Source organism: Saccopteryx leptura, chromosome 1 (assembly GCF_036850995.1).
Source record: "Saccopteryx leptura isolate mSacLep1 chromosome 1, mSacLep1_pri_phased_curated, whole genome shotgun sequence".
Lineage (NCBI taxonomy): Eukaryota > Metazoa > Chordata > Mammalia > Chiroptera > Emballonuridae > Saccopteryx > Saccopteryx leptura.
The window spans coordinates 176278227-176300960 of record NC_089503.1 but is presented as its reverse complement, the minus strand read 5'-3'; the positions used below and the strand labels follow the sequence as shown (position 1 = coordinate 176300960).

General features: G+C 50.8%; 2 protein-coding genes across 4 annotated transcripts; both read left to right on the top strand.

Moving 5' to 3' along the window:
* The first annotated feature begins 13150 nt into the window (after nucleotides 1-13150).
* Nucleotides 13151-16889, top strand: LOC136389105 (left-right determination factor 2-like). 2 transcript variants are annotated; one of them, XM_066360891.1, is made up of 5 exons: nucleotides 13151-13400; nucleotides 14379-14407; nucleotides 14510-14625; nucleotides 14782-15024; nucleotides 16526-16889. In XM_066360891.1, exons 1-5 carry the CDS (start codon nucleotides 13151-13153, stop codon nucleotides 16887-16889), a joined length of 1002 nt encoding a protein of 333 aa, XP_066216988.1. The 2 variants fall into 2 exon arrangements, with proteins under 2 accessions (XP_066216988.1, XP_066216987.1); XM_066360890.1 differs by having other exon boundaries at nucleotides 14379-14625.
* A 1123-nt stretch (nucleotides 16890-18012) lies between these two features.
* PYCR2 (pyrroline-5-carboxylate reductase 2) lies at nucleotides 18013-21403 on the top strand. 2 transcript variants are annotated; one of them, XR_010751077.1, is made up of 7 exons: nucleotides 18013-18259; nucleotides 18384-18454; nucleotides 19425-19604; nucleotides 19702-19923; nucleotides 20137-20261; nucleotides 20393-20556; nucleotides 21115-21254. XR_010751077.1 is itself a non-coding variant. In XM_066381319.1 (7 exons), the coding sequence occupies exons 1-7, from the start codon at nucleotides 18193-18195 to the stop codon at nucleotides 21278-21280; spliced, it is 963 nt and encodes a 320-aa protein (XP_066237416.1). In that variant the 5' UTR covers nucleotides 18016-18192; the 3' UTR covers nucleotides 21281-21403. The 2 variants fall into 2 exon arrangements, 1 of the variants encoding a protein (XP_066237416.1); XM_066381319.1 differs by having other exon boundaries at nucleotides 18016-18259; nucleotides 20137-20229; nucleotides 21115-21403.
* Nucleotides 21404-22734: the final 1331 nt, after the last annotated feature.

The window sequence follows — 22734 nt, the reverse complement described above, 5'->3', positions numbered from 1 at the left end:
GAGGACCCAGATTCAGAACCCCAGGTTGCCAGCCTGAGCGCGGGCTTACCAGCTTGTGGCTGGCTTGAGAGTGGGATCATAAACATGACCCCATGATTGCTGGCTTGAGCCCAAAGGTCTCTGGCTTGAAGCCCAAGGTCTCTGGCTTGAGCCCAAGGTCGCTGGCTTGAACAAGGGGTCACTGGCTCTGCTATAGCCCCCCTTCCCTGTCAAGGCACATATGAGAAAGCAATCGATGAACAACTAAGGTGCCGTAACGAAGAATTGATGCTTCTCATCTCTCTCCCTTCCTGTCTGTCCCTATCTGTCCCTCTCTCTGTCTCTGTCACACACAAAAAAAATTATTTTAATTTTTCCATTAAGAGAGAGAGAGAAGCATCAAATCATTGTTCCACTTAGTGGTACACTCACTGATTGTTTCTCATAGGTGCTCTGACCAGGATCGAACCCACAACCTTGTGTGCCAGGATGACACTTGATCTACCAAGCTACCCAGCCAGTGCCTGCTCTGGGATTCTTGACCCACAAAAACCATGAGGTAATAAATGCCTGAATCTTGTGGTTTTTTTTTTAAATTTATTTTTATTTATTTTTATAGAGAGGGAAAGGGGGGAGAGAGAGAGAGAGAGAGAGAGAGAGAAGCAGAAACATCGACCGTTTCTGTATGTGCCGTGACTGGGGGATCAAACCAGCAACCTTTGTATACCAGGACGATGCTCTAACCCAGGTGCTATCCGGCCAGGGCACCACTAACTAATTCTTGAGGTGATTTGTTATGCAGCAAGCAGCCTTTCTCTCTCCCTGGAGAGATTTTGGTGGACTGCTCCTTTGGGTGGCATGAGCGTCCTCCTCCTCCTCGGTTACCGTCCCTGGGAATGGAATGTGCCTCATGGCTGCAGGCACTGCCTGTGTGCCTAAGGCGCCCGGGGCAATAGCTCCTCCAACCAAAACATTATCCCTGAGTTTCCAACCATCATGTCATGACTATTTCAGAATGTAAAGTCACAGGTGTGTGGTATTTATATGGTGCATGTGTGATATCTACATATGAAGGGTGTGTATGTGTGATATATACATGAGATGTAGAGGTTCAATCAGTTCCAGATAAGAACAGAGACCATGGAAAAGAGTTGGGGAGAGTTGGGAGGATGAATTTTATTAAAGAAGGAAGAAGAGGAAGAGATTTCCTAAAGTTAACTTCATATGAAAGAGGCTCAGAGATAGATCTTGGAATAAAGACAACATTCTTTTTATTTTTTTTTGTTTAGTTTTTTGGGGTATTTTTCCGAAGTTAGAAATGGGGAGGCAGTCAGACAGACTCCTGCATGTGCCAGACTGGGATCCACCCGGCATGCCCACCAGGGGGCAATGCTCTGCCCATCTGAGGCATTGCTCCGTTGAAACCAGAGCCATTCTAGCACCTGAGGCAGAGGCCATAGAGCCATCCTCAGCGCCCAGGCACACTTTGCTCCAATGGAGCCTTGGCTGCGGGAGGGGAAGAGAGAGACAAAGAGAAAGGAGAGGGGAAGGGTGGAGAAGCAGATGGGCGCTTCTCCTGTGTGCCCTGGCCAGGAATCAAACCCAGGACTTCCACACGCTAGGCCAACGCTCTACTGCTGAGCCAGCCGGTCAGGGCAGTTTTTTATCTCTTAAGAATACATTCTTAAATAAGATGCAAAAAAGAAAAGATTAATAAATTTGACTTCAACAAAGTACAAAGCACTGTAAACTTGAAAGGAAACCATAAAAAAGGGAGCCTCCCAGCCATGGGAGAATATATTTACCATGAATATAATCAAGAGAGGATCTGTAGTCAGAATGTATAAAATGTTGCTACAAATTGATGAGGAAAAGACAAAGCACAGATTAGAAAGACTGGAGGAGGAAATCTAAATGGCTTATAAACATTGCAAAGCCATTCAGTCTCCCTGTTGATCAGAGGAATGTAAAATAATGCAGTAGGTTCCCTCCCACTCCCACCCCACACTAGATTAGCAGAATGTAGGGGCTTAATTAAGAGAGGGTGAGATGTGAGGACATAAGTTTTCTCAGACACAGTTGGTTCTGTAAATTGGTTGAGAGTTCTTGGAGGGCAATTTGGCAGAATCTGATAAAACTATAAAGTATACACATCCTTTTACCCGGTTCTCCCAAAATTATATCATATATATATAAAATGTGTATGTGTGTAATCTTTATATATAAATGTATATTATATATGTACATATATAATATATTATATCAATACACTGATGGAGTACTAACAGAAAAATACCCACACACAGCACACAAAGAGCAATGCTCAAGAATCGCCTTGTAGCATTGGAGACCCAAAAGCTTTAAGAGAAAACAAGTATCTAATAATAATAACATATCATTAGAATGGCATCTTACTTTTCATTAGCAACCCAAACTGCCCTGATTACTGGAAGTCAATGGAGCAATGCCTTAAATATTCTAAAGAAGAATGATATTTTAAATTGGAGTTCTACACCCAGCCAAGCAAGTCAAAGGTAAGAATGAAGACATTTTCAGACATTTAAGCTTCCTTTTTTTTTTCTTTCTTAAAAAATTTATTGATTGATTTTAGAGTGGGGGGAAGGAAAGAGAAACATTGATTTGTTTCACTGATTTATACATTCGTTGGTTGATTCTTATATGTGCCCTGACCAGGGATCAAACCCGCAACCTTGGCATGTCAGTCAGGACAATGCTCTAAGCAGCTGAGCCACCTGACCAGGGCTTATGGTTTTGTTTTTTGTTTTTGTTTTTTTTTTTCATTTTTCTGAAGCTGGAAACAGGGAGAGACAGTCAGACAGACTCCCCCATGCGCCCGACCGGGATCCACCCGGCACGCCCACCAGGGGCGGTGCTCTGCCCCCCAGGGGGCGATGCTCTGCCCATCCTGGGCGTTGCCATATTGCGACCAGAGCCACTCTAGCGCCTGAGGCAGAGGCCACAGAGCCATGCCCAGCGCCCGGGCCATCTTTGCTCCAATGGAGCCTCGGCTGCGGGAGGGGAAGAGAGAGACAGAGAGGAAAGCGCGGCGGAGGGGTGGAGAAGCAAATGGGCGCTTCTCCTATGTGCCCTGGCCGGGAATCGAACCCGGGTCCTCCGCACGCTAGGCCGACGCTCTACCGCTGAGCCAACCGGCCAGGGCTTTGTTTTGTTTTTTTGAGAAAGTAACTTGAAGATCTACTCCAGCAAAATGAAGGAGAAAACAGAAAAAGAAAAACAAGGGATCTAGAAAACAGTAGATTTGACCCAAGATAGCAGTGAAGGAAAATACCAATGACGACTGTGTAGCAGACTTTGAAAAGAGCCTTATTTAAGTTTAAGCAAGAGAATGGAGATGTCTGGAAGAAGGAAAGATGCCTCGAGAGAAAAAAAAATCGGACTCTCTGCAATAGACAGATTTTAAAAAGGCAGTAATTTTGAAGATATGGTAAGTCATGTTATCCTTTTGTCTACATGAAGAAAAGAATCAGTAACTATAAGAAAAGTTTACAGGCTGAACAAGAAAATCATTGTTCAAATGTGAAGCAAATCAAAATGAAGTATATTAGGAATAATTGACAGACTGTATAAGAAAAGGGAATCCATTTTGTCTTTGAGTTTATTTTGGAACCACAGTAAAAAAAAAGTCATCTTAGCATTCTTTTTGGCTCTATAATAAATATGTATGTGATCATGGTAGCATAAATGTTATTTGTTGGTTTTTGGCATTTAAAATCAACTTATAAACAAAGGACTAGGCAGGACATTAAGATTGCCAGTGCTGACAATGCAAGAGGTAGGGTGGAGCAGATGGCATGGGAGACGGGGTGATAGAGACCATGGTAGTTACATAGTCTTGTCATATGTGTTGGTTACTAGATTCCTGAATGAATTCTGTCTAAAGCCGAAGGAGCAAGAAACAGAGGTGTTAGTATAGTGTTTAAATTTGCAAAAGTGACAAAGAGGACTAAAATGACCAATGTGTTCATTAACCATTTGAGAGGAGGATGACAAAAAAGTGACAAACATGCTGTTTGTGGTTTGGGAGGTAAACCAGTGGTAGTGATACTACTTTTCTTTATGAACCCTTCTTTGCTATTTGATTTTGCACAGTGGATATGTCTTTGAACACCCATATGCATACACAATCGCACACATAAGGACTCTTTAGAAAACTTGTCAACTCCCACCAGGAACCTCTCAGAGAGCCTAGAAACCAAGAGGCAGGCCAAATGCTCAAAGGACAGCTTCGAGTTGCATTGCAGAGGAAGCGAAAAGTGTTTGCCAGAGGTGTAGGGGCTGCTCGGTGGCTGGAGTGTCACGTTCCCTGGTGAACGTGCAGGGAGGGGGTGAAGCATGCAGCAGCTTGTCACCAGGGAGGACAGCAAAAGCTCGTTTCCTTTCTGTGATAGCTGCAGCACCGAACTCTTGATAAGGTGCCTAAGTTTCTGAGGAAAAGACCCCTCCCAGCAGGAGAGAGTTAATCCCACTGATGTTCAAATGACTGCATGCTCATTATTATGTATTTTGTTTACTCAGCCCGCCTTTCTAATTACCTCTTGGAATGTGCAAACTCTTCTCCCCAGCCCTGCTCTGGAGATTAGAGAGTAGGGTAACGACCCTTATGCCCAATCCCACCGCCCTCTGCTGAGGCTCTCTCCTGGACTGCTTCGAACTCTGGCTCCACACCAATGAACTCAGTGCCTACAGCCTAGGAAACATGATTCCATCTAGGCCCTCAAGAACTTTCCATCTAAGTGCCTGGCTGGATGCATTGGTTGGTTAGAGCATCATCCCGATAGGCCGAGGTTGTTGGTTCGATCCTTGGTCAGGGCACATACAGGGACAGGTTGATGTTCCTGTCTTTCTTTCTCTCTCCTTTCCTCTCTTGCTAAAATCAATAAATAAAATTTTTTTTAAAATTTAGCAAAAAGAGACTTATCCATCCATTCGTTTGTCCATCCATTTCTCTCTGTCTGTCTCTGTCTCTCTGTCTTTCTCACCAATTGTTTTGTATGGGGCCGTGCTAGGCATGACCAGGGCTTATGGTTTTGTTTTGTTTTTTTGAGAAAGTAACTTGAAGATCTACTCCAGCAAAATGAAGGAGAAAACAGAAAAAGAAAAACAAGGGATCTAGAAAACAGTAGATTTGACCCAAGATAGCAGTGAAGGAAAATACCAATGACGACTGTGTAGCAGACTTTGAAAAGAGCCTTATTTAAGTTTAAGCAAGAGAATGGAGATGTCTGGAAGAAGGAAAGATGCCTCGAGAGAAAAAAAAATCGGACTCTCTGCAATAGACAGATTTTAAAAAGGCAGTAATTTTGAAGATATGGTAAGTCATGTTATCCTTTTGTCTACATGAAGAAAAGAATCAGTAACTATAAGAAAAGTTTACAGGCTGAACAAGAAAATCATTGTTCAAATGTGAAGCAAATCAAAATGAAGTATATTAGGAATAATTGACAGACTGTATAAGAAAAGGGAATCCATTTTGTCTTTGAGTTTATTTTGGAACCACAGTAAAAAAAAAGTCATCTTAGCATTCTTTTTGGCTCTATAATAAATATGTATATGATCATGGTAGCATAAATGTTATTTGTTGGTTTTTGGCATAAATGTTATTTGTTGGTTTTTGGCATAAATGTTATTTGTTGGTTTTGGCAAAGACAGAATCAAACAAGAGCGTGTCCGTCTCTTGCTGAGCTAGTGCTCTGTTGGAAGACTTGCCCACAAGCCTGTCTTTCCAGAATGCCACCGGGAGTGTCATCCAGCTATTGTCACATGGGACCAAGGGCATTCAGAGCACATAGTGATGCTTGGGGCAGGGCCAGACTGGGGTACTCCAAACATTAGAGAAGAATTTTCATGAAGGAAGTGAAATTTATCTGAGATTTACCAGATGAGAACATTTCCAAGGTAAAGAAGAGTTGAAGGGCTTTAGGCCAAGGAAAAGGAATGAGTCAACACGTGGCCTCCAGGGCTGCTCTGTGCTGGGCCATTGCTAAGTGAGGGGCTGCGGTGTAGCAGGATGTGGGGGTGGGAGAGCTGCAGCCCTGGCTCCATGTCCCCTCGGAAGGGACAGCTTTGGTGTCAACCAGGCAGAGAGCCACAGTCCAGAATTACACCCCGGCATCCTACCTTCTATGTCAGGGCTCTTGAAAGTGAAAATATTCCAAAGTATTGAAGCTCTCGGGAAAGACATAAATGGTTTTTATGCAGGAGAGGGTGGTTTAGAAGAAACAGAAATTTAGAGGAAAATTTTGACCTATATTCACTTAAGAGGGTTAGTTAAATTAATTTTCATATAATATAGTTTGACTATATTCAGAGTATTTTGAGAAAAAGCTTAAATGTTTTTAACTGATTGATTTCAGAGAGAGAGAGAGAGAGAGAGAGAAATATTGATTTGTTGTTCCACTTATTTAGACATTCATTAATTGTTTCCCATATGTGCCTTGACTGGGGATCAAGCCCACAATCTTGGCATATTGGAACGAGGCGACACTAACCAACTGAACTACTCGGCCAGGGTGAGAAAGCCTTTCTGTCTGCCTCTCTTACTCTCAAATTTTCATGGAGAGCCCAGAAAAGGCCTCAGAAAATATGTCTTTTCCCTTGATTTTTTTCTGATCGTTTTCTCTCCGGTCCTAACAGCCAGTCTGGAAGCCGAGGAGGCATCCAAACCGACCTGGATTCCGGACACAGAACCTCAGTGGCTTTGTCCTCAACGGCCTTCTGTCGCACCCCATCCATCATCACACTCCTTCCCTGACCTAATGTGAGAAGCTTTAACAAGCCGACTCCTCACTGTGCCCCCAGCAGAGCCCACTCAGGAGGCCTGGATTGGGGACCTGGGCTCTGCAGTTACACAAGTTCCTCAAGTGAGTCCGGGCAGACATCACCACCTCACCAGGGATGAACCCACACCCAGTAGAAGGTGGGAGGTGCCAGGACAGGGGTGGAAAAGCTGTCTGGGGCTGAGGGGAGGTGAGGAACGGGGCCCACCCCAAAACTCAGGGGCAGCTGGCATTGTGGTTCCGAGATGGCCACGCTGTGTGGAATGCCACCAGATGAAGGAGCACCACTGCAGAAACCACAGAGTCCAGTCCAGAGAGGACAGACAGAGCGGGCTGGAAGGCGTCTGGGTCAGAGGAGACCAGTTTTAAGTGCCCTTGGTCCTAAGGATATGCACGGGAGCGCAAAGTATCTGCATTCTCCTACAGTAACCATAGAGTTACACTTAGAGCATCTACAACGTAGTATCTTTGGGGGAAAAAAAGGCTTCACAAAATTTAAAAGTCCTTAACAATACGGGTTGGTAAACAGTATGGGCTTCATCCACTTTAGAAAGTATTGGCAGACAGCAGTCTGATTTCAACAGCTTTATGAGTAGTCTTTCCTCCCCCATGTCAGAAGAGGCTGTTTTATGGTTTTCCTGCTTTTTAAGCTCACCCTGACCGCACAACTGACTGGCCAGACTCCTCACCCAGACCTGCACTCAGACAGAAGGCCTGCTTCCCTCCTCTGCATGACAAAGGGTGGTTGCCTCCTGACCTCCCAGTCCCTTGTAAAAAGTCTCCCAATCCACACTCCTGGTCTTCTTTTGGCCACTAGCTAATTGCTCAATTATTTTATTTCCCCCCAGCAAAATTTCAGGCCGCCTGGAATCCACATTTGGGACCAGGAGTCTGTGTCCAGGAAGCCAAGGAGTCTGGAGATTTATCCTCTGTCTGTCTGCTTCTGAGGCTGCCCCTGCCCAGCCCTGCCCCTACCGGGCCTGCCTGGGTCCCCAGCTTGCCTGGGGCTGATGGCTGCCTCCCTCCAGCTTCAGGGGGTCAGACAAGCTGCACTGGAAATAGCTTCAGAGCGTGGAAGGGGCTTGGGAGTGGGAATCGGAAGACATGACTTCATTCAGGCATCCATCAACTGTGTGAGCTTGGAGACATTGCCACCTCTCAGAGCCTTGGTTTTCTTAGCTCTAAAAACTGGGGGCAGAGCAATGGCCTGGATAGTCCATTTCAGCTCTGACTCTACAAGGAAGGAAGATCACTTGTACAGTGGGTCTTCACTTAAAGTCATGGGTAGGTTCTTGGAAACTACTACTTTAAGGGAAAATGATGTATAAGGAAACCAATGTTAGTTACCAAAGGCTCATTGATAGAAATGAGTTAAATTCCTATGAGCTATACATACATTTAAGAAAGACGAATAAAAATTAGTAAGATCATTATTTTATTTTCCAACCCGCTGATTCCAATTTAGGGTCTCAGGAAGCCTGAGCTTCTCCTAGCAGTTCAGGGCGCCAGGGGGGCCCACCCATTGCAGGGCTGTTCACACTACACCCACAGTCACTCAGACTGGGACAGTGAGGACACTAGTTCACTTCCCGTGTACATCTTTGGGATGTGGGAGGAGCCTGGAGCAAACCCACGCAGACATGGGGAGAATGTGCAAACCACCCAGACAATGGCCCTGTCCAAGAAGTGATTATTTTACCTTATTTCTTAAAACAAGGAAATGAAGGCAAAAGAAACAATATTATTCGAGGACCTGCTGTAGAATCATTTTCCTTTGATTCTCCAAAGTAGCGGAGAAGGAGGAGGCTGTGGCATCTTGCTGGACAAACCATCCAGAGGTGCTACATGCTCCCAGGCTCTCCCCCCCAAGGTAGGTCCCCATGATGGGGAAGGTTCTCAGTTTCCCAATGGTGGGCCGCTGGCCCAGGCTCTCAGCGGCCCCTCAGAGCTCCTGGGCACTGGGCCAGATGCCCATCCCTGCTGGCAGGACTCATCCTGAGTTGGCGATGCTGGCTGCTGCCCAGACAGTGCCAGTCCCCACTGAGGACTCAGCTACAGAGGTGGCTTTGCGCTTGGAGGACCCATGAGGCGCCTGTGAGGTGGGAGTGGCAGAGAATCCAGCTGAGGGGGACCTTCCACTTGACTCTGTGCTCTGGAAAATACAGTTGCAATTTAACTGGTCAGTTATCCCAGGTGCAAAAGGGGCTCTGATCACTGGACTCCTGTGGGTTCTCAGCCCAGAGGCACCCCAAGTGGGAGGAATCCTTGTGTGGGCATATGTTGGTCAGGGAGCAGCTCCAGGGTCTGGCCTCTTAGCCTGGGAGAGCAGGTCCCTAATGAAACCAGTACGGAGTCTCCAAAGCTTCCAGCCCCAGGGAGCTCCCAGGGTGTAGATATTGGGGGCCTTCCGTGGGGGCCATGGTATGCAAGGGCAGCCTGGGTGTTAGATCTTTGGCACCATCCTGGCCCGTGATAAACCACAGGGCTTCCTTTCGCCCAGCACCAAGGGTGGCGACCTTTGCATATTTACGGAATACCAGCCTAGAACAGCTTCAAGGGACCAAGGGCCACTGGTCCTGGGTTGCCTGTAAATGTGATACTTCTGCACCTTTTGGCCCGACTTGAAGCCCAAATGTTTGCATCACGTAAGTCCTTTCCTTGCTAATCACCACTTGCAAAGAAAAGCGACACTCTTCTTTTGAAGAAGGCTACACTTGTCACAGAGCGAGCAGGAGGGCCTGTTTGGGCCCAACAGAGGGGTGTTCAAACTCTGTGAGATGTGAGCCCCAAGATGGGATTTGAATTCCTCCTTGTGAATTACACAGATTCCAAAGAAACAGATGGGGGAGAAGAAAGGGGAGCAGTTTGGGGGCCATGATTCTGTCACCCCTGAGATTCCTCTTTTGGTTTCAGCTATCAAAGTTTCTGTATTTCCTCTTACCTTATCCCGTGTTCATATTCGACAGAATCCCTGTTTCCTTCCCTTCCAACAGTCCTACCTCTGACACTTCCTAGCTGTGTGACTTTGGGCAAGCCAGGTAAGCTAGCTTTTATGCCTCAGTTTCTTCATCTATGAAATGGAGACAATAATGGCAAGTTGTGACGATAAAGAGTTCAGGTGTGTAGGTCCTGGCCAGTTAGCTCGGTTGGTTAGAGCATCGTCCTGAAACACCAAGGTTGTGGGTTTGATCCCTGGTCAGGGCACATATGGGAAGGGACCAGTGAGTGCACAACTAAGTGGAACAACAAAGGAATGCTTCTCTCTCTCTTTCTTTCTCCTCTCTAAAAAGTAATCAGTTAAAAAATAATGATAAGTTCAGGCCCTGGCCAGTTGGCTCAGTGGTAGAGCATCAGCCTGGCATGTGGAAGTCCCAATTTCATTCCCGGTCAGGGCACACAGGAGAAGTAGCCATATGCTTCTCCACACCCTCCCCACTTCTCTTGCTGCAGCCATGGCTTGACTGATTTGAGCACTGTGGCCCCAAGCGCTGAGGATGGCTCAGTGGAGCCCCTGCCTCAGGTGCTAAAAATAGCTAGGTTGGAAGCATTGCCCCAATGGGCATAGCAAAGTCCCCAGATGGGGGACATGGGGGGGTGTTTCTGGATGAATTCCGGTCAGGGTGCATGCAGGAGTCTGTTTCCCCTTCTCTCATTTTAAAAAAAATAAAGTTCGCCTGACCAGGTGGTGGTGCAGTGGATAGAGCATCGCCCAGGTTCAAGACCCCAAGGTCGCCAGCTTAAGTGCGGGCTCATCTGGTTTGAGCAAAAGCTCACCAGCTTGAACCCAAGGTCGCTGGCTCCAGCAAGGGGTTACTCAGTCTGCTGAGGGCCGCGGTCAAGGCACATATGAGAAAACAATCAATGAACAACTAAGGTGTTGCAACGCGCAATGAAAAACTAATGATTGCCCTGGCCAGTTGGCTCAGTGGTAGAGCGTCGACCTGGCATGCAGGAGTCCTGGGTTCGATTCCCAGCCAGGGCACACAGGAGAGGCACCCATCTGCTTCTCCACCCCTCCCCCTCTCCTTCCTTTCTGTCTCTCTCTTCCCCTCCCACAGCCAAGGCTCCATTGGAGCAAAGTTTGCCCGAGCGCTGAGGATGGCTCTGTGGCCTCTGCCTCAGGCGCTAGAATGGCTCTGGTTGCAACAGAGCAACGCCCCGATGGGCAGAGCATCGCCCCCTGGTGGGCATGCCGGGTGGATCCTGGTCGGGCGCATGCGGGAGTGTCTGACTGCCTCCCCATTTCTGGCTTCGGAAAAATACAAAAAAAACCCCAAACAAAACAAACAAACAAAACTAATGATTGATGCTTCTCATCTCTCTCCGTTCCTGTCTGTCTGTCCCTGTCTATCCCTCTCTCTGACTCGCTCTCTGTCTCTGTAAAAAAATAAATAAAAATAAATAAATAAATAAAGTTCAAGTATGTACAACACTCAGCACAGTGCACAGCCCATAGGCACTGTTAGCCATTATGACTATTATCAGTGTTATTATTCCTCCTCTTCCACAAATTCTAAGCCCCCCACCTTACTACTAAAACCCCTCAATGTACCTGCACACATGCATATGGTGGCAGTTTGTACACCATGTCCCTGGGCTCCCATCCAGGGAAATCCTGCACATGAGCACCAGGAGGTTCTATCTTCCTCTGCCCGGGATGTGTGAGGAGCACAGTGGCAGGGAGATGGCACAAGAGACCTGCCAGTGACATGGATACCTACAGAGGACGCAGAGTATCCCCTTCTGGGAAGGGGGTGAGGGGGTGCTTCCTGCCCACTGGGCCCTTGGCTCTCACCCACTGTCCTTATTCTCCTTCACCATTATTGCTCACCCCCTCCCCCCATGGCAGAACACAGGTTTTGAGAAGGACTTCCTCCTGCACATCCTCAAATCCCCTGGGCCAGGAAGGGCCTCTAGGAACAGATGACCTCCCAAGCTCTCCACATGCTAGTGAGTGCAGGAAGGTTTTTTCACTGTGTGGCGTGCTGACTTTGTGTCCAGCAGAAGATCTGGGGTGGGTGCTGACCCCCTCCTCCCAGGGCTGTTGTGAATACATATCCAGGGTTAGAACAGTACCTGGCACACAGTGAGCTCTAATAGTTGTTGCTCTATTGAGAAAGGACACACCCAGGCACTGCAATGACTGTGCAAATAATAACAGCAAACCCTTATATGGGCTTACTATGCACCAGGCACTGGGCTAAACGTCTTACACGTGTTGATTAGTTTTTTGTTTTTTTTTAATTTTGAAGAGTTTTATTGAAGGAGAAAATTTGTTAAATATCCGTGTTGATTAATCTTCATACTAGTCCTATGCAGTAGACCTGATTACTATCAGCCCCTCCTTCAGATGAGCTAACTGAGGCACTGAGTAGTTAACGAACTTGCTAGCAGGTCTAGCAGCCAGCAGGCAGCTTATGTGACCCCGGGCAGTCTCACATGTGTTTGAGGAGGAACGGGGCTCCCAGATACCCTACCATGCGGCTTTGGACCGGGACATGACTCTGGGCAGCTCTGGCCTCTCCTTTCTAGGTTCCCGTGCCTTGATCCCTGTCTGGGCATGACATGGGCTCGAACTGAGTGCTGGTGGTTCAAGCATGGAGTCAGCAGCCAGGCTCACCACTCAGCGCTCTCCAGGAGGATGCTGTGCCTGAGGGGGTCTCACTTTGTGGCCATGCGACCAACCGCAAAGACACTGTGGAAGTCTCTTTCCCTGGCACTTCCGAAGAGAGATTGCCAGATTCCTGTCCCGACAGCACCCAGCTCCTTCTGTCACAAGGGAGGACAAGGTCCCCTGACACACTGTGGAGAGAGTGGAGTGGGGCCTTGTGGGGACTGAGAATCGGGAGAAGTGACTCAAGGGGCTTCTGTGAAATGCTGGGAGCAAGCCCAGGACAGGCAGGAATGCAGGCCACTTTCCCTGTCTTCTCAGTGACAACCCAAGACCCAGACTGGCCTCCAGGAAGGAGGCTGGCTCCCAGGACTCTCTCTCACAGAGTAGGCTTGCTTGCATTGACTAGGGCTGGGTCAGGCCAGGGAAGTTCAACAGGCACTAAAATTATTACTGAGTTGCCAGATGGCAGCAGCCAGAGACACAAGCCTGTGTGGCATGCAGACAGCCCTGGTACCCTTTCTAGACAGCCCCCTCCTTGGGGCACAGGGACCTGTCTGGCTGCTGAGCTCCCAGGATGTCAGGGGTGTGACCTCCCAACTGCCCTCCCTCTCACTGCCCAGGCCCAGCCCAGGGCTGCCTATAAAGCTGGCCCAGCCTGGCTCTCAGCACACCCAGCTGGGACCCTCCTGGAGCCCCCTCAGGGGACACATCTGCTCCGCTCCCCCTCCTGAGTAGCACCATGAGGTCCCTGTGGCTCTGCTGGGCGCTCTGGGCACTGCCCCTGAGTGGCCCCGGGGCGGCCTTGACCGAGGAGCAGATCCTGGGCAGCCTGCTGCAGCAGCTGCACCTCAGTGAGGTGCCCGTCCTGGCCAAGAGTGACGTGGAGGAGCTGGTCACCCCTGCCCAAGTGAGGGCCCAGTACGTGGCCCTGCTGAAGCGTAGCCATGTGGCTTCCTCCCGTGGGAAGAGGTTCAGCCAGAACTTCCGAGGTGAGGCCCTCGCTCCCTGATGCACCTGGTCCTTAGGGGGAGAGGGAGCTAAGACTGGGTGTGCAGATTTGGGAAGGCTGACTGGGGCCCCTCTCTTCGGCCGGAGCCCACCCACTTGGTGCCCAGAGCTAGAACCACATACCTCACCCTGTTAGCTCAGGGTCCCAGAGCTGCCCCTTCCTGCTGGGTAGAGATTGTTACAAATGAAGCCCAGGGAAGGTCTACAAGGCAAGTGAGGACTGTAGGAGTGCTGACCTCTGCACTGAGGTCCCCCATCCAGCGGGCCAAAATGGACCCACTGCCAAAGCCAAGGCATCAGAAAAAAGGGGGGTAAGAGACACGAAGGTGGAGCCCATGGAAGCAGAGGTGGAGAGGTGGTGGAAGACCCCTGGTTCAGCCCCAGAGGCCTGGATAGAGGTGGGGCTTCTTGGGTTCTATTTTCACACTGCTACTCGTGCCCTGACCTTGAGCAGTGGTTTCCAAATCACCTCTGAACCTGTTTACTTTCCTGTAACAATGGACTGTGCCTGCTCTACCTGCCAGGATTGTGAACATCCAAGTGCGTTATTGTGAGTGGAAATGTGTTGGGGTAACTGGCAGATTCTAAAGTATAACACGGGGTTCGTCAGCTGTCAGGGCTGCAGTGGGCCTGAATCCTACTTAGCCCTTGCCTCTGTGGGCCTGGGGCTCATATCCCTGGTGTCCAGAGACAGACCCGAGGACCCCAAGGTGAGGATTCTGATCTTAAACATCTCAGCCGACACCATTAGCTCAGGGCCCCAGGGCTGCCCCTTTCTATTCCTGGAGATTGATATAAAAGGCCACAGATCCTAAGAGGATTTTTAGGTAACCAGGATATGCCCAGGGAGACGGAACAGGGCTGTTCTCTCCCCACCTGGCCACTACCTCAGTGGCCTTGTACCCTCAGAACTCTCCCGGTGGCTGGAGAGGCCCCGTTGACCCTGCTGTTGTCCTCAGAGGTGGCCGGCAGGTTCTTGGTGTCCGAGGCCTCCACGCGCCTGCTGGTGTTCAGCATGGAGCAGCGGCTGCCCCCCAACAGCGAGCTGGTGCAGGCCGCGCTGCGTCTCTTCCAGGAGTCGGTCCCCGAGGCCGAGCTCCGTCGGCACGAGCTGCTGTCTCCGCGCAGCGACCGGGCCCGGGTCACCATCGAGTGGCTGCAGGTCCGGGACGACGGCTCCAACCGCACGTCGCTCATCGACTCCAGGTGGGGAAGCCTGGGCTAGGTTGTGCGCTTGGGAAGAGTCAGGGCGAGGGGTAGGAGGGGCGCGAGAGGGGCGGGTCCATCCCCGCGAAGGGGTTGGAGAGATTGTCCCAGTCCCCACCCCATAGCGCCGGCCTCTGTCTCCACCTGGTGTCGCAGGCTGGTGTCCATCCGCGAGAGCGGCTGGAAGGCCTTCGACGTGACGGAGGCTGTGAACTTCTGGCAGCAGCTGAGCCGGCCCCGGGAGCCACTGCTGCTGCGGGTGTCGGTGCAGAGGGAGCACCTGGGTCCGCTGGCCTCCAGCGCCCACAAGCTGGTACGCTTCGCCTCCCAGGGGCCGTCGGACACCCGGCACGGCGAACCCCAGCTGGAGCTGCACACCCTGGACCTCAGGGACTTCGGGTAGGTTCCAGTGGGCAGGCGTGGACTAGATGATTCAGGCCTTCGATCCCTAGGACTAGCTGGGTGGGTGGGTGCAGACAGTCCAGCCCAGGACGCATCACTCATTCATCCCCCACTACCTGTCAGTTTCAAATAGTGGAAATTTTTATTATTCAAACATTTTTTTGAAAACATTTAAAGATATTTTCAATGGGTTTTCATATTGTCATTGACACACACATAATTCTAATAATCTATTATCATTTTACCCTTTTCCATGATTATTATTATTTATTTTTTTTTTGTATTTTTCTGAAGCTGGAAACGGGGAGAGACAGTCAGACGGACTCCCGCATGCGCTCGACTGGGATCCACCCGGCACGCCCACCAGGGGCAACACTCTGCCCACCAGGGGCGATGCTCTGCCCCTCTGGGGCATCGCTCTGCCGCGACCAGAGCCACTCTAGCGCCTGGGGCAGAGGCCAAGGAGCCATCCCCAGCGCCCGGGCCATCTTTGCTCCAATGGAGCCTTGGCTGCGGGAGGGGAAGAAAGAGACAGAGAAGAAGGGGGGGGGCGTAGAGAAGCAAATGGGCGCTTCTCCTATGTGCCCTGGCTGGGAATTGAACCCGGGTCCCCCGCACGCCAGGCCGACGCTCTACCGCTGAGCCAACCGGCCAGGGCCTTCCATGATTAATTCTTTAAAAAATATTATCATGAGCTGTTACTAAGTTGAACAACTTTCATCTGGCCTCGATAGATTTTTCTTTTTTCTTCGTAGGACAAGTAACAGGACTTTAGAATCATAAATGTAGCTCTGCCTTCCCAGGGCCTCTGGCATGTCATGTCATATTTTGGTGTCCTCATGTGTAGTAGGGATAATGCTATTACACATAGCATTATCAAGGTTCATGTCAGGATATATGCAGGTACTATATGAGATAACATGTAAAGTACCTAGTTCGGTGCCTGGCATAGTAGCAGACCTTTAATAAATTGTACCTGATTTATGTTTTGGCTGGTTATTTGTTCACCATTTATCACACATATCCAGCTTTTTTTTTTTTCTTTTTCTTTCTTTTTTTTTTTTTTTAACAGAGACAAAGAGTCAGAGATAGGGACAGACAGACAGGAACGGAGAGAGATGAGAAGCATCAATTATCAGTTTTCTGTTGCAACACCTTAGTTGTTCATTGATTGCTCTTTCATACATGCCTTGACCGTGGGCCTTCAGCAGACTGAGTAACCCCTTGCTCAAGCCAGCGACCTTGGGTCCAGCTGGTGAGCTTTGCTCAAACCAGATGAGCCTGCGCTCAAGCTGGTGACCTCGGGGGCTCGAACCTGGGTCCTCCGCGTCCCAGTTTGATGACTGCGCCACCGCCTGGTCAGGCCATATCCAGCTTTTTTAACATGCGAGAGGAATCACACATCTCCCTCCCAGGTGCCCCACTAGGCCCCGCCCTGAGTCCCCTGACCTCAGCCCTCCCAACTGACCTCTGACTTCACCCCTTCTTGTCCCCACAGAGCTCAGGGCAATTGTGACCCTGAGGTGCCAGTGACCGAGGGCACCCGCTGCTGCCGCCAGGAGATGTACATTGACCTGCAGGGGATGAAGTGGGCTGAGAACTGGGTCCTGGAGCCTCCGGGCTTCCTGGCCTACGAGTGTGTGGGCACCTGCCAGCAGCTTCCAGAGACCCTGACCTTCAAGTGGCCGTTTCTGGGGCCGAGACAGTGCGTCGCCTCCGAGACGACCTCGCTGCCCATGATTGTCGGCATCAAGGAGGGAGGCAGACCCCGGCCCCAGGTGGTGAGCCTGCCCAACATGAGGGTGCAGAGGTGCAGCTGCGCCTCGGACGGGGCGCCCCTGCCCAGGAAGCTGGCGCCGTAGGTGCAGGGCATAGCCACTGAGGCCTCCAACTAAACACATGCACCAAAGTGGGTCTTAATGTAGGCTTTAGTTTTCTAGTTAGCAAGATACCTCAATTAGGGCCCCTATTTTAGCTTTCTAAGATTTCTCCCATTTCTTGTCCTCGTGTTCATCACCCTAAGCACTTACATGAGTAATTAATGCCTCTGGGGGTTGCTGAATAGGAAATCCTGGCTTACTTGTTGCTGGTGCAGCTGAGCATGGACGGATTGTCTGCTGGGAGCTTCTATTCTAAACTCTCAACCATGTATGGGCAACACACCCTCTGATTAGAACTAGCGAATTAGAACTCATTTACTCTATTACATGATGGATTAAACAAAACTGTAAAATCCATGTTTCCCCTAGATAGGGAGGATGTCTAAAAATGAACCCCCATATCCCAAATATTGACTCATTTTGGACTTTTGTAAACACACCTAGATTCCCCCAAGAGGGTGTTGGGAGGCAGGGTGAAGGGCTTCAGGGCAAGGGCAGTGGACAGGGAAACAGGACACCTGGTTTCTGGATCTTGCAGGGCCATAAGCTGTGACTTCAAGCAAATGTAGGAGCCTTTGAGTCACCAACTCTGAGAGGTCATTGCCCTGGGGACCAGATACCCCTAACCTCACCCTCTGGAGACCAAGCACTGCCTTTCTTAGTTACTTTCCCCAATGTTTTGGAAAACTTATCAACAGCCTGGTAGCTCAGTTGGTTAGCACTGTCCTGATACCCCAAGGTTGTGGGTTTCATCCTGGGTCAGGGCACATATAAGAATCAGCCAATGAACGCATAAATGGAACAACAAATTGATGTCTCTCTCTCCTTTCTCACTCTAAAATCAATGAGTAAAAATAAATTTTTAGAAAATATTACCAGTTAATACCACATGTATGTTTTTATTATTTAGCAAAAAAAAAAAATTGACCGTAGATAATCTGTTGGAATAAAAGTGGCTCTACTCTGTGTTTTCTGTATTCAATTTCTAATATTTAATCGTGTCTGTATTTAATTACTCCTTTACATAGAAGGCGGGCGCACAGTCCATATACGCCTCCGATTGGCCCGCTCGGCCTAGAATGGCGCTTGGGCGGGGCGGGGCCACGTGGAGCCCTGCCGCGTGGGCTGTGAGCGCGGAGGGTAGCGGGATCCCGGCCGGAAGCTGTCGGAGACTCCCGGGATCCGGCTTCCGCGGCCCGCCGCCCGCCGCCTTCCTTTTACCGTACCTCCCAGCCGGCGCTGAGCGCATTCCCGTGCCAGCCGGGTGGACGCCGAGCGCGGGATCATGAGCGTGGGCTTCATTGGCGCGGGCCAGCTGGCCTGTGCGCTGGCGCGGGGCTTCACGGCGGCAGGTGAGCGCGTGGGGTGGGGGGAGACCGATGCGCGGGAGTGGTGGGTTTTGATTCTGCTTTACCCCGGAAAGCGTGGGAACGGGGTGTGCCTTGCCCCCCAGCTGAAAAGCCCTGTCTGTTGTAGGCGTCCTGTCGGCTCACAAGATAATGGCCAGCTCCCCGGAAATGGACCTGCCCACGGTGTCCGCGCTCAGGGTAGGTGGGGTAGAGAGGTGTGGGGAAGAGGGCGCTAGCCCAGGAGGATGGCCTGATTCACATGAGCCTCTGAGCTGGTCACCAGCTGGCTGAAACCCCCGCCCCTAATCATCTGGTTTCTCCACCTTCCCTGGGGCGGTTCAGTGTGGTGAGAGCACTCAGGAAAACAGACTGGGGTTCAAATCCAGGCACTGGGGTGGTTAGATTCATGGAAGTATTTATGTATGGGAAGTATCTGGCACATGTTAGGTACCCAGCAAATACTCGTTTGTCTTAATAGACTGTGTGTGTCCTTAAGGTACTCTGGGCCTCAGCTTTCCTCATTTCTAAAATGGAGACCACGACAGCCACTCTATTGAGTTATTCTGAGGCACAAATGAGCGTGTGGGTAAGCGCTCACGCTAAAAGAGAATATTCCAAGTCCTCACCCCAGACCTGGGCAGTGTGGGAGGGGATGGCTAATGAGGCGGATGACAGGCAGTGCCTGTGCCTAGGAGGGCTGATGCCCCAAGTCCTGCAGAGCCCTGCGTCTCAGTGCGGAGTCCTCTAGGTCCGGGTGTCCTCCAGTGTGCCCTGGGCGACATGGAGACCATGTAGTCTGAGGAACACATGTTCAGGGTTGGGATAGGGCCTGACCAGCTCTGCTTCCAACTGCTGGGTGCCAGGATTTCACCTTTCTCGTTGTCACTTTCCAGCCATGGAGCCCTCTCACTTGGCAGAGGGGTGCCTTGGGTGCCAGAGGATTGGAGGGGATGTGGGACACATTTCGTGGTTGCCACAGAGAAATTTGTCCATGCTATGCACCTGTGCTCACTTGCCCAGTAGCAACATTGGGGGTAGAGGCAGGGTGTGAGGGGACAAGGCAGGGAATTTGGCAAAGTAGGCTTGGCAGGGCGTCAGCTGCTCCTTGGGTGGGTCTGTGCTGGGTGAGGCTGCCCCGCTCTGTGAGTTGGGCAGTTTCCTCCCACAGAAGATGGGTGTGAACTTGACCCGGAGCAACAAGGAGACCGTGTGGCACAGTGACATCCTGTTCCTGGCCGTGAAGCCGCACATCATTCCCTTCATCCTGGATGAGATAGGGGCGGACGTCCAGGCCAGGCACATCGTGGTCTCCTGTGCAGCTGGCGTCACCATCAGCTCTGTGGAGAAGGTGCCCGTCTCAGCTCTGGTGCCCCTGTGGGATGAGAGGGCTGGGCATGCATGGGAGCTGTGCCCTGGCAATTCACTGGCCCTCTTCCTTGCTCCAGAAGCTGATGGCGTTCCAGCCGGCCCCCAAGGTCATTCGCTGCATGACCAACACACCTGTGGTGGTGCGGGAGGGTGCCACGGTGTACGCCACGGGCACCCACGCTATGGTGGAGGATGGGCAGCTCCTTGAGCAGCTCATGAGCAGCGTGGGCTTCTGCACCGAGGTGGAGGAGGACCTAATCGACGCTGTCACAGGGCTCAGTGGCAGCGGGCCTGCTTATGTGAGGCCCTCATATATTCAACCTTCTGGGGACCCAGGGGAGCAAGGTGGGATGGCAGCCAGGCTTGGGCTGGGGATGCCACCCACCTGGTGGGTACAGTTGAATGATGGGGGAAACTGACCCTTGGCACTGGCTCCAGTCATCGGGAAAAGTGGACTGTCAGGGGTGCCCTTGAGTGCCTGCTGCCTCGGGACTCAGTCAGCATCTCCACAGGCGTTCATGGCCCTGGACGCGTTGGCTGATGGTGGGGTGAAGATGGGCCTGCCACGGCGCCTGGCAGTTCGACTGGGGGCCCAGGCCTTGCTGGTCAGTATCTTTCTCTGCGTGTTCTGGACTGGGTATGGGTTTGGGGTCTTGTGGTTCAGAGAGCCAGGGGCAGGGCTTGGTTGGGAACCTGGGCTAAGGCTTGGGGAAGCCTGTCCCAAGCTGCACGGGCAGTTTGTCCTCTCATATTCCCTTTCTGCTATAGGGGGCCGCCAAGATGCTGCTGGACTCAGAGCAGCATCCGGGCCAGCTCAAGGACAATGTCTGCTCCCCTGGAGGGGCCACCATCCATGCCCTGCACTTCCTAGAGAGTGGGGGCTTCCGTTCCCTGCTCATTAATGCAGTTGAGGCCTCCTGCATCCGAACACGGTGGGTCTGTCTCTTCTGCCCTCAGTTCCCCATTCCCAGCTGGTCCCTGGGCTGGACTGGACACTGTCTTCCTTAACAAGTCATCTTTGGTCTCATCAGCAGTGTTGGAATCTGTGCTCTGTTAACAACCACAGCTTATTAGCTAAGGGTTGGTAGGTCTCACTTAATTTAATTCTCACCACAGTTCTAATAGTTGGGATTAGCTTTGAATATAGGTGAGAAAGTTGATACTCAGACAGCTGTCCCAGGGTCAAACAGTTAATAAGTGATGGAGGCAGGATTCAGCTTCAAGGGCATGACTTCAAGCCCTGTGACTTTCTACACTGTCTCTTGCCCATATGATCACAGATAGCACTTGGCGCTCTAGATCTATGTAGTGACCCATACTTAGCTAAGAGCACTTCTGAGAAGGTCAGGGGAACGTTTTGTATGGGCTTCTAATTTTGGGTGATACCAAATCAACAAGGCTGGGGGTTTTGGGGATGGGAAAGCATTGAGTCTGGCTCAACTGCTTACTCATGCATTCCTCCTTCAATCCCTCTCTGGCTTTGTCTGCAGAGAGCTGCAGTTCATGGCTGACCAGGAAAAGATCTCCCCAGCTGCCCTTAAGAAGACGCTTCTGGACAGAGTGAAGCTGGAATCCCCCACGGTGTCCACACTGTCTTCCTGCGGCTCAGGAATGCTCCTTACTAGGAGCCCAGCCCCGAGAGGCAAGAAGGACTAAGGCAGCTCCTTCCCTCCCCGTCTCTGTGACCAGAGCCCTTGCCTGAGCAGGCCGTGCAGGGTGAGAGCCGGCTCAAGTAGTTTTCAGATCCTTGTTATGAATTAAATTCCTGCAGACCAAGCACCCCTAGTGTTCCCTCCTGTTTCGTGTGGGAAGGTGCTCAGAAGGGGCGGTTGGTGCCATAGAAGCCAGACGGAACCCTGCACACCTCCCACTGGCAGAACCCCAGCTCGGGTAGGAGGGTCTGGGAAGGATCTTCAGCTGTGGCTCTCCAGTGAGCCCAAAGTGGGGTCCGCTCGGTGCTACATCCAGGAAGCAAGAGGGCCAAAACATGACAGGAGCTTTTCTTGTTGGGTTGACAGTGAGCAGCTTAGAATTGTCGTAGTCAGAACTGTACAAGCCTGACCAGGCGGTGGCGCAGTGGATAGAGCATCGGACTGGGATGCGGAGGACCCAGGTTCAAGACCCCGAAGTTGCCAGCTTCAGCGCGGGCTCATTGAGCAAGGCTCACCAGCTTGAGCCTAAGGTCGCTGGCTCGAGCAAGGGCATACTCGGTCTGCTGTAGCTCCCCGGTCAAGGCACATATGAGAAAGTAATCAGTGAACAACTAAGGAGCTGCAATGAAGAATTGATGCTTGTCATCTCTCTCCCTTCCTGCTGCCTGTCTCTGTCCCTCTCTCTGACTCTGATTCTATCACACACACACACACACACACACACACAAAACAGAATGAGGCCAGTCTGTCTTTCAGTCTTGCTTTGTAGATAGACCATTGAGAAGGTGTTAGTTCTGCTAACTTTAGCTGCTGTAATAAAAAGTTTTCTATTTTATCCTGCTTTTCTACTGCTTAATCATAAGTCATCTTTCTAGAGAGCTTGAGGCCCTAGCCAGGTGTTCTCTGCTTCTGTGGGGAGCACCGTCTAAGGACATGATATAGGGATGAGAGGAAGGAAATAGTGGCCAGGCCTGAGGCCTGAAATAACACTGTGCTCCAGCCCGGCCTCTAGGGTCAGGGTTAGGACCGGAACTTTGTGTTCCAGGATGGGCCAAAGCTAATGGCAGAGAAGAACCAAGTGGTCTTCTACATGTCAGCTCCTCCAACTGCCTTCTAAGGCGGGATCGATGGTCTTCCTCACTATATAGAAGACGCCAAGGCATAGAGGGAGTAAGCAGCTCACCCCAGTTGAACTGCTGGTCCGTAGTGAGGCTGCCCGTGTTGGTAACCATGGGCTCTGCCACCTGTCAGAAGCCAAGGCTGCGTGTGCCAGCCACACGGCCAGGCTGATCCTGTGGTGTTCCCAAGCCGGCTGGTGTGCCTGGTGCTTGTCCCCAAGGGCTCGCTACCTGTGCCATTGGTGTCAGCAGCATTGCTCTGAGTTCAAATCCTAGTTTCTACTATTTCGATTAGGGAGCCTTGGAGAAGTTACTGGACAACTCCGACCTAAAGGTTTCA

Bases quoted from the DNA above. Each gene is read 5' to 3' on its own strand.
- PYCR2 (XM_066381319.1), top strand. From the start codon at position 18,193: ATGAGCGTGGGCTTCATTGGCGCGGGCCAGCTGGCCTGTGCGCTGGCG. The intron at 18,260-18,383 runs GTGAGCGCGTGG...TGTCTGTTGTAG, and splicing joins GCGGGGCTTCACGGCGGCAG to GCGTCCTGTCGGCTCACAAG. The intron at 20,230-20,392 runs GTCAGTATCTTT...TTTCTGCTATAG, and splicing joins TGGGGGCCCAGGCCTTGCTG to GGGGCCGCCAAGATGCTGCT.
- LOC136389105 (XM_066360890.1), top strand. From the start codon at position 13,151: ATGAGGTCCCTGTGGCTCTGCTGGGCGCTCTGGGCACTGCCCCTGAGT. The intron at 13,401-14,378 runs GTGAGGCCCTCG...TGTTGTCCTCAG, and splicing joins GTTCAGCCAGAACTTCCGAG to AGGTGGCCGGCAGGTTCTTG. The intron at 15,025-16,525 runs GTAGGTTCCAGT...TTGTCCCCACAG, and splicing joins CTGGACCTCAGGGACTTCGG to AGCTCAGGGCAATTGTGACC.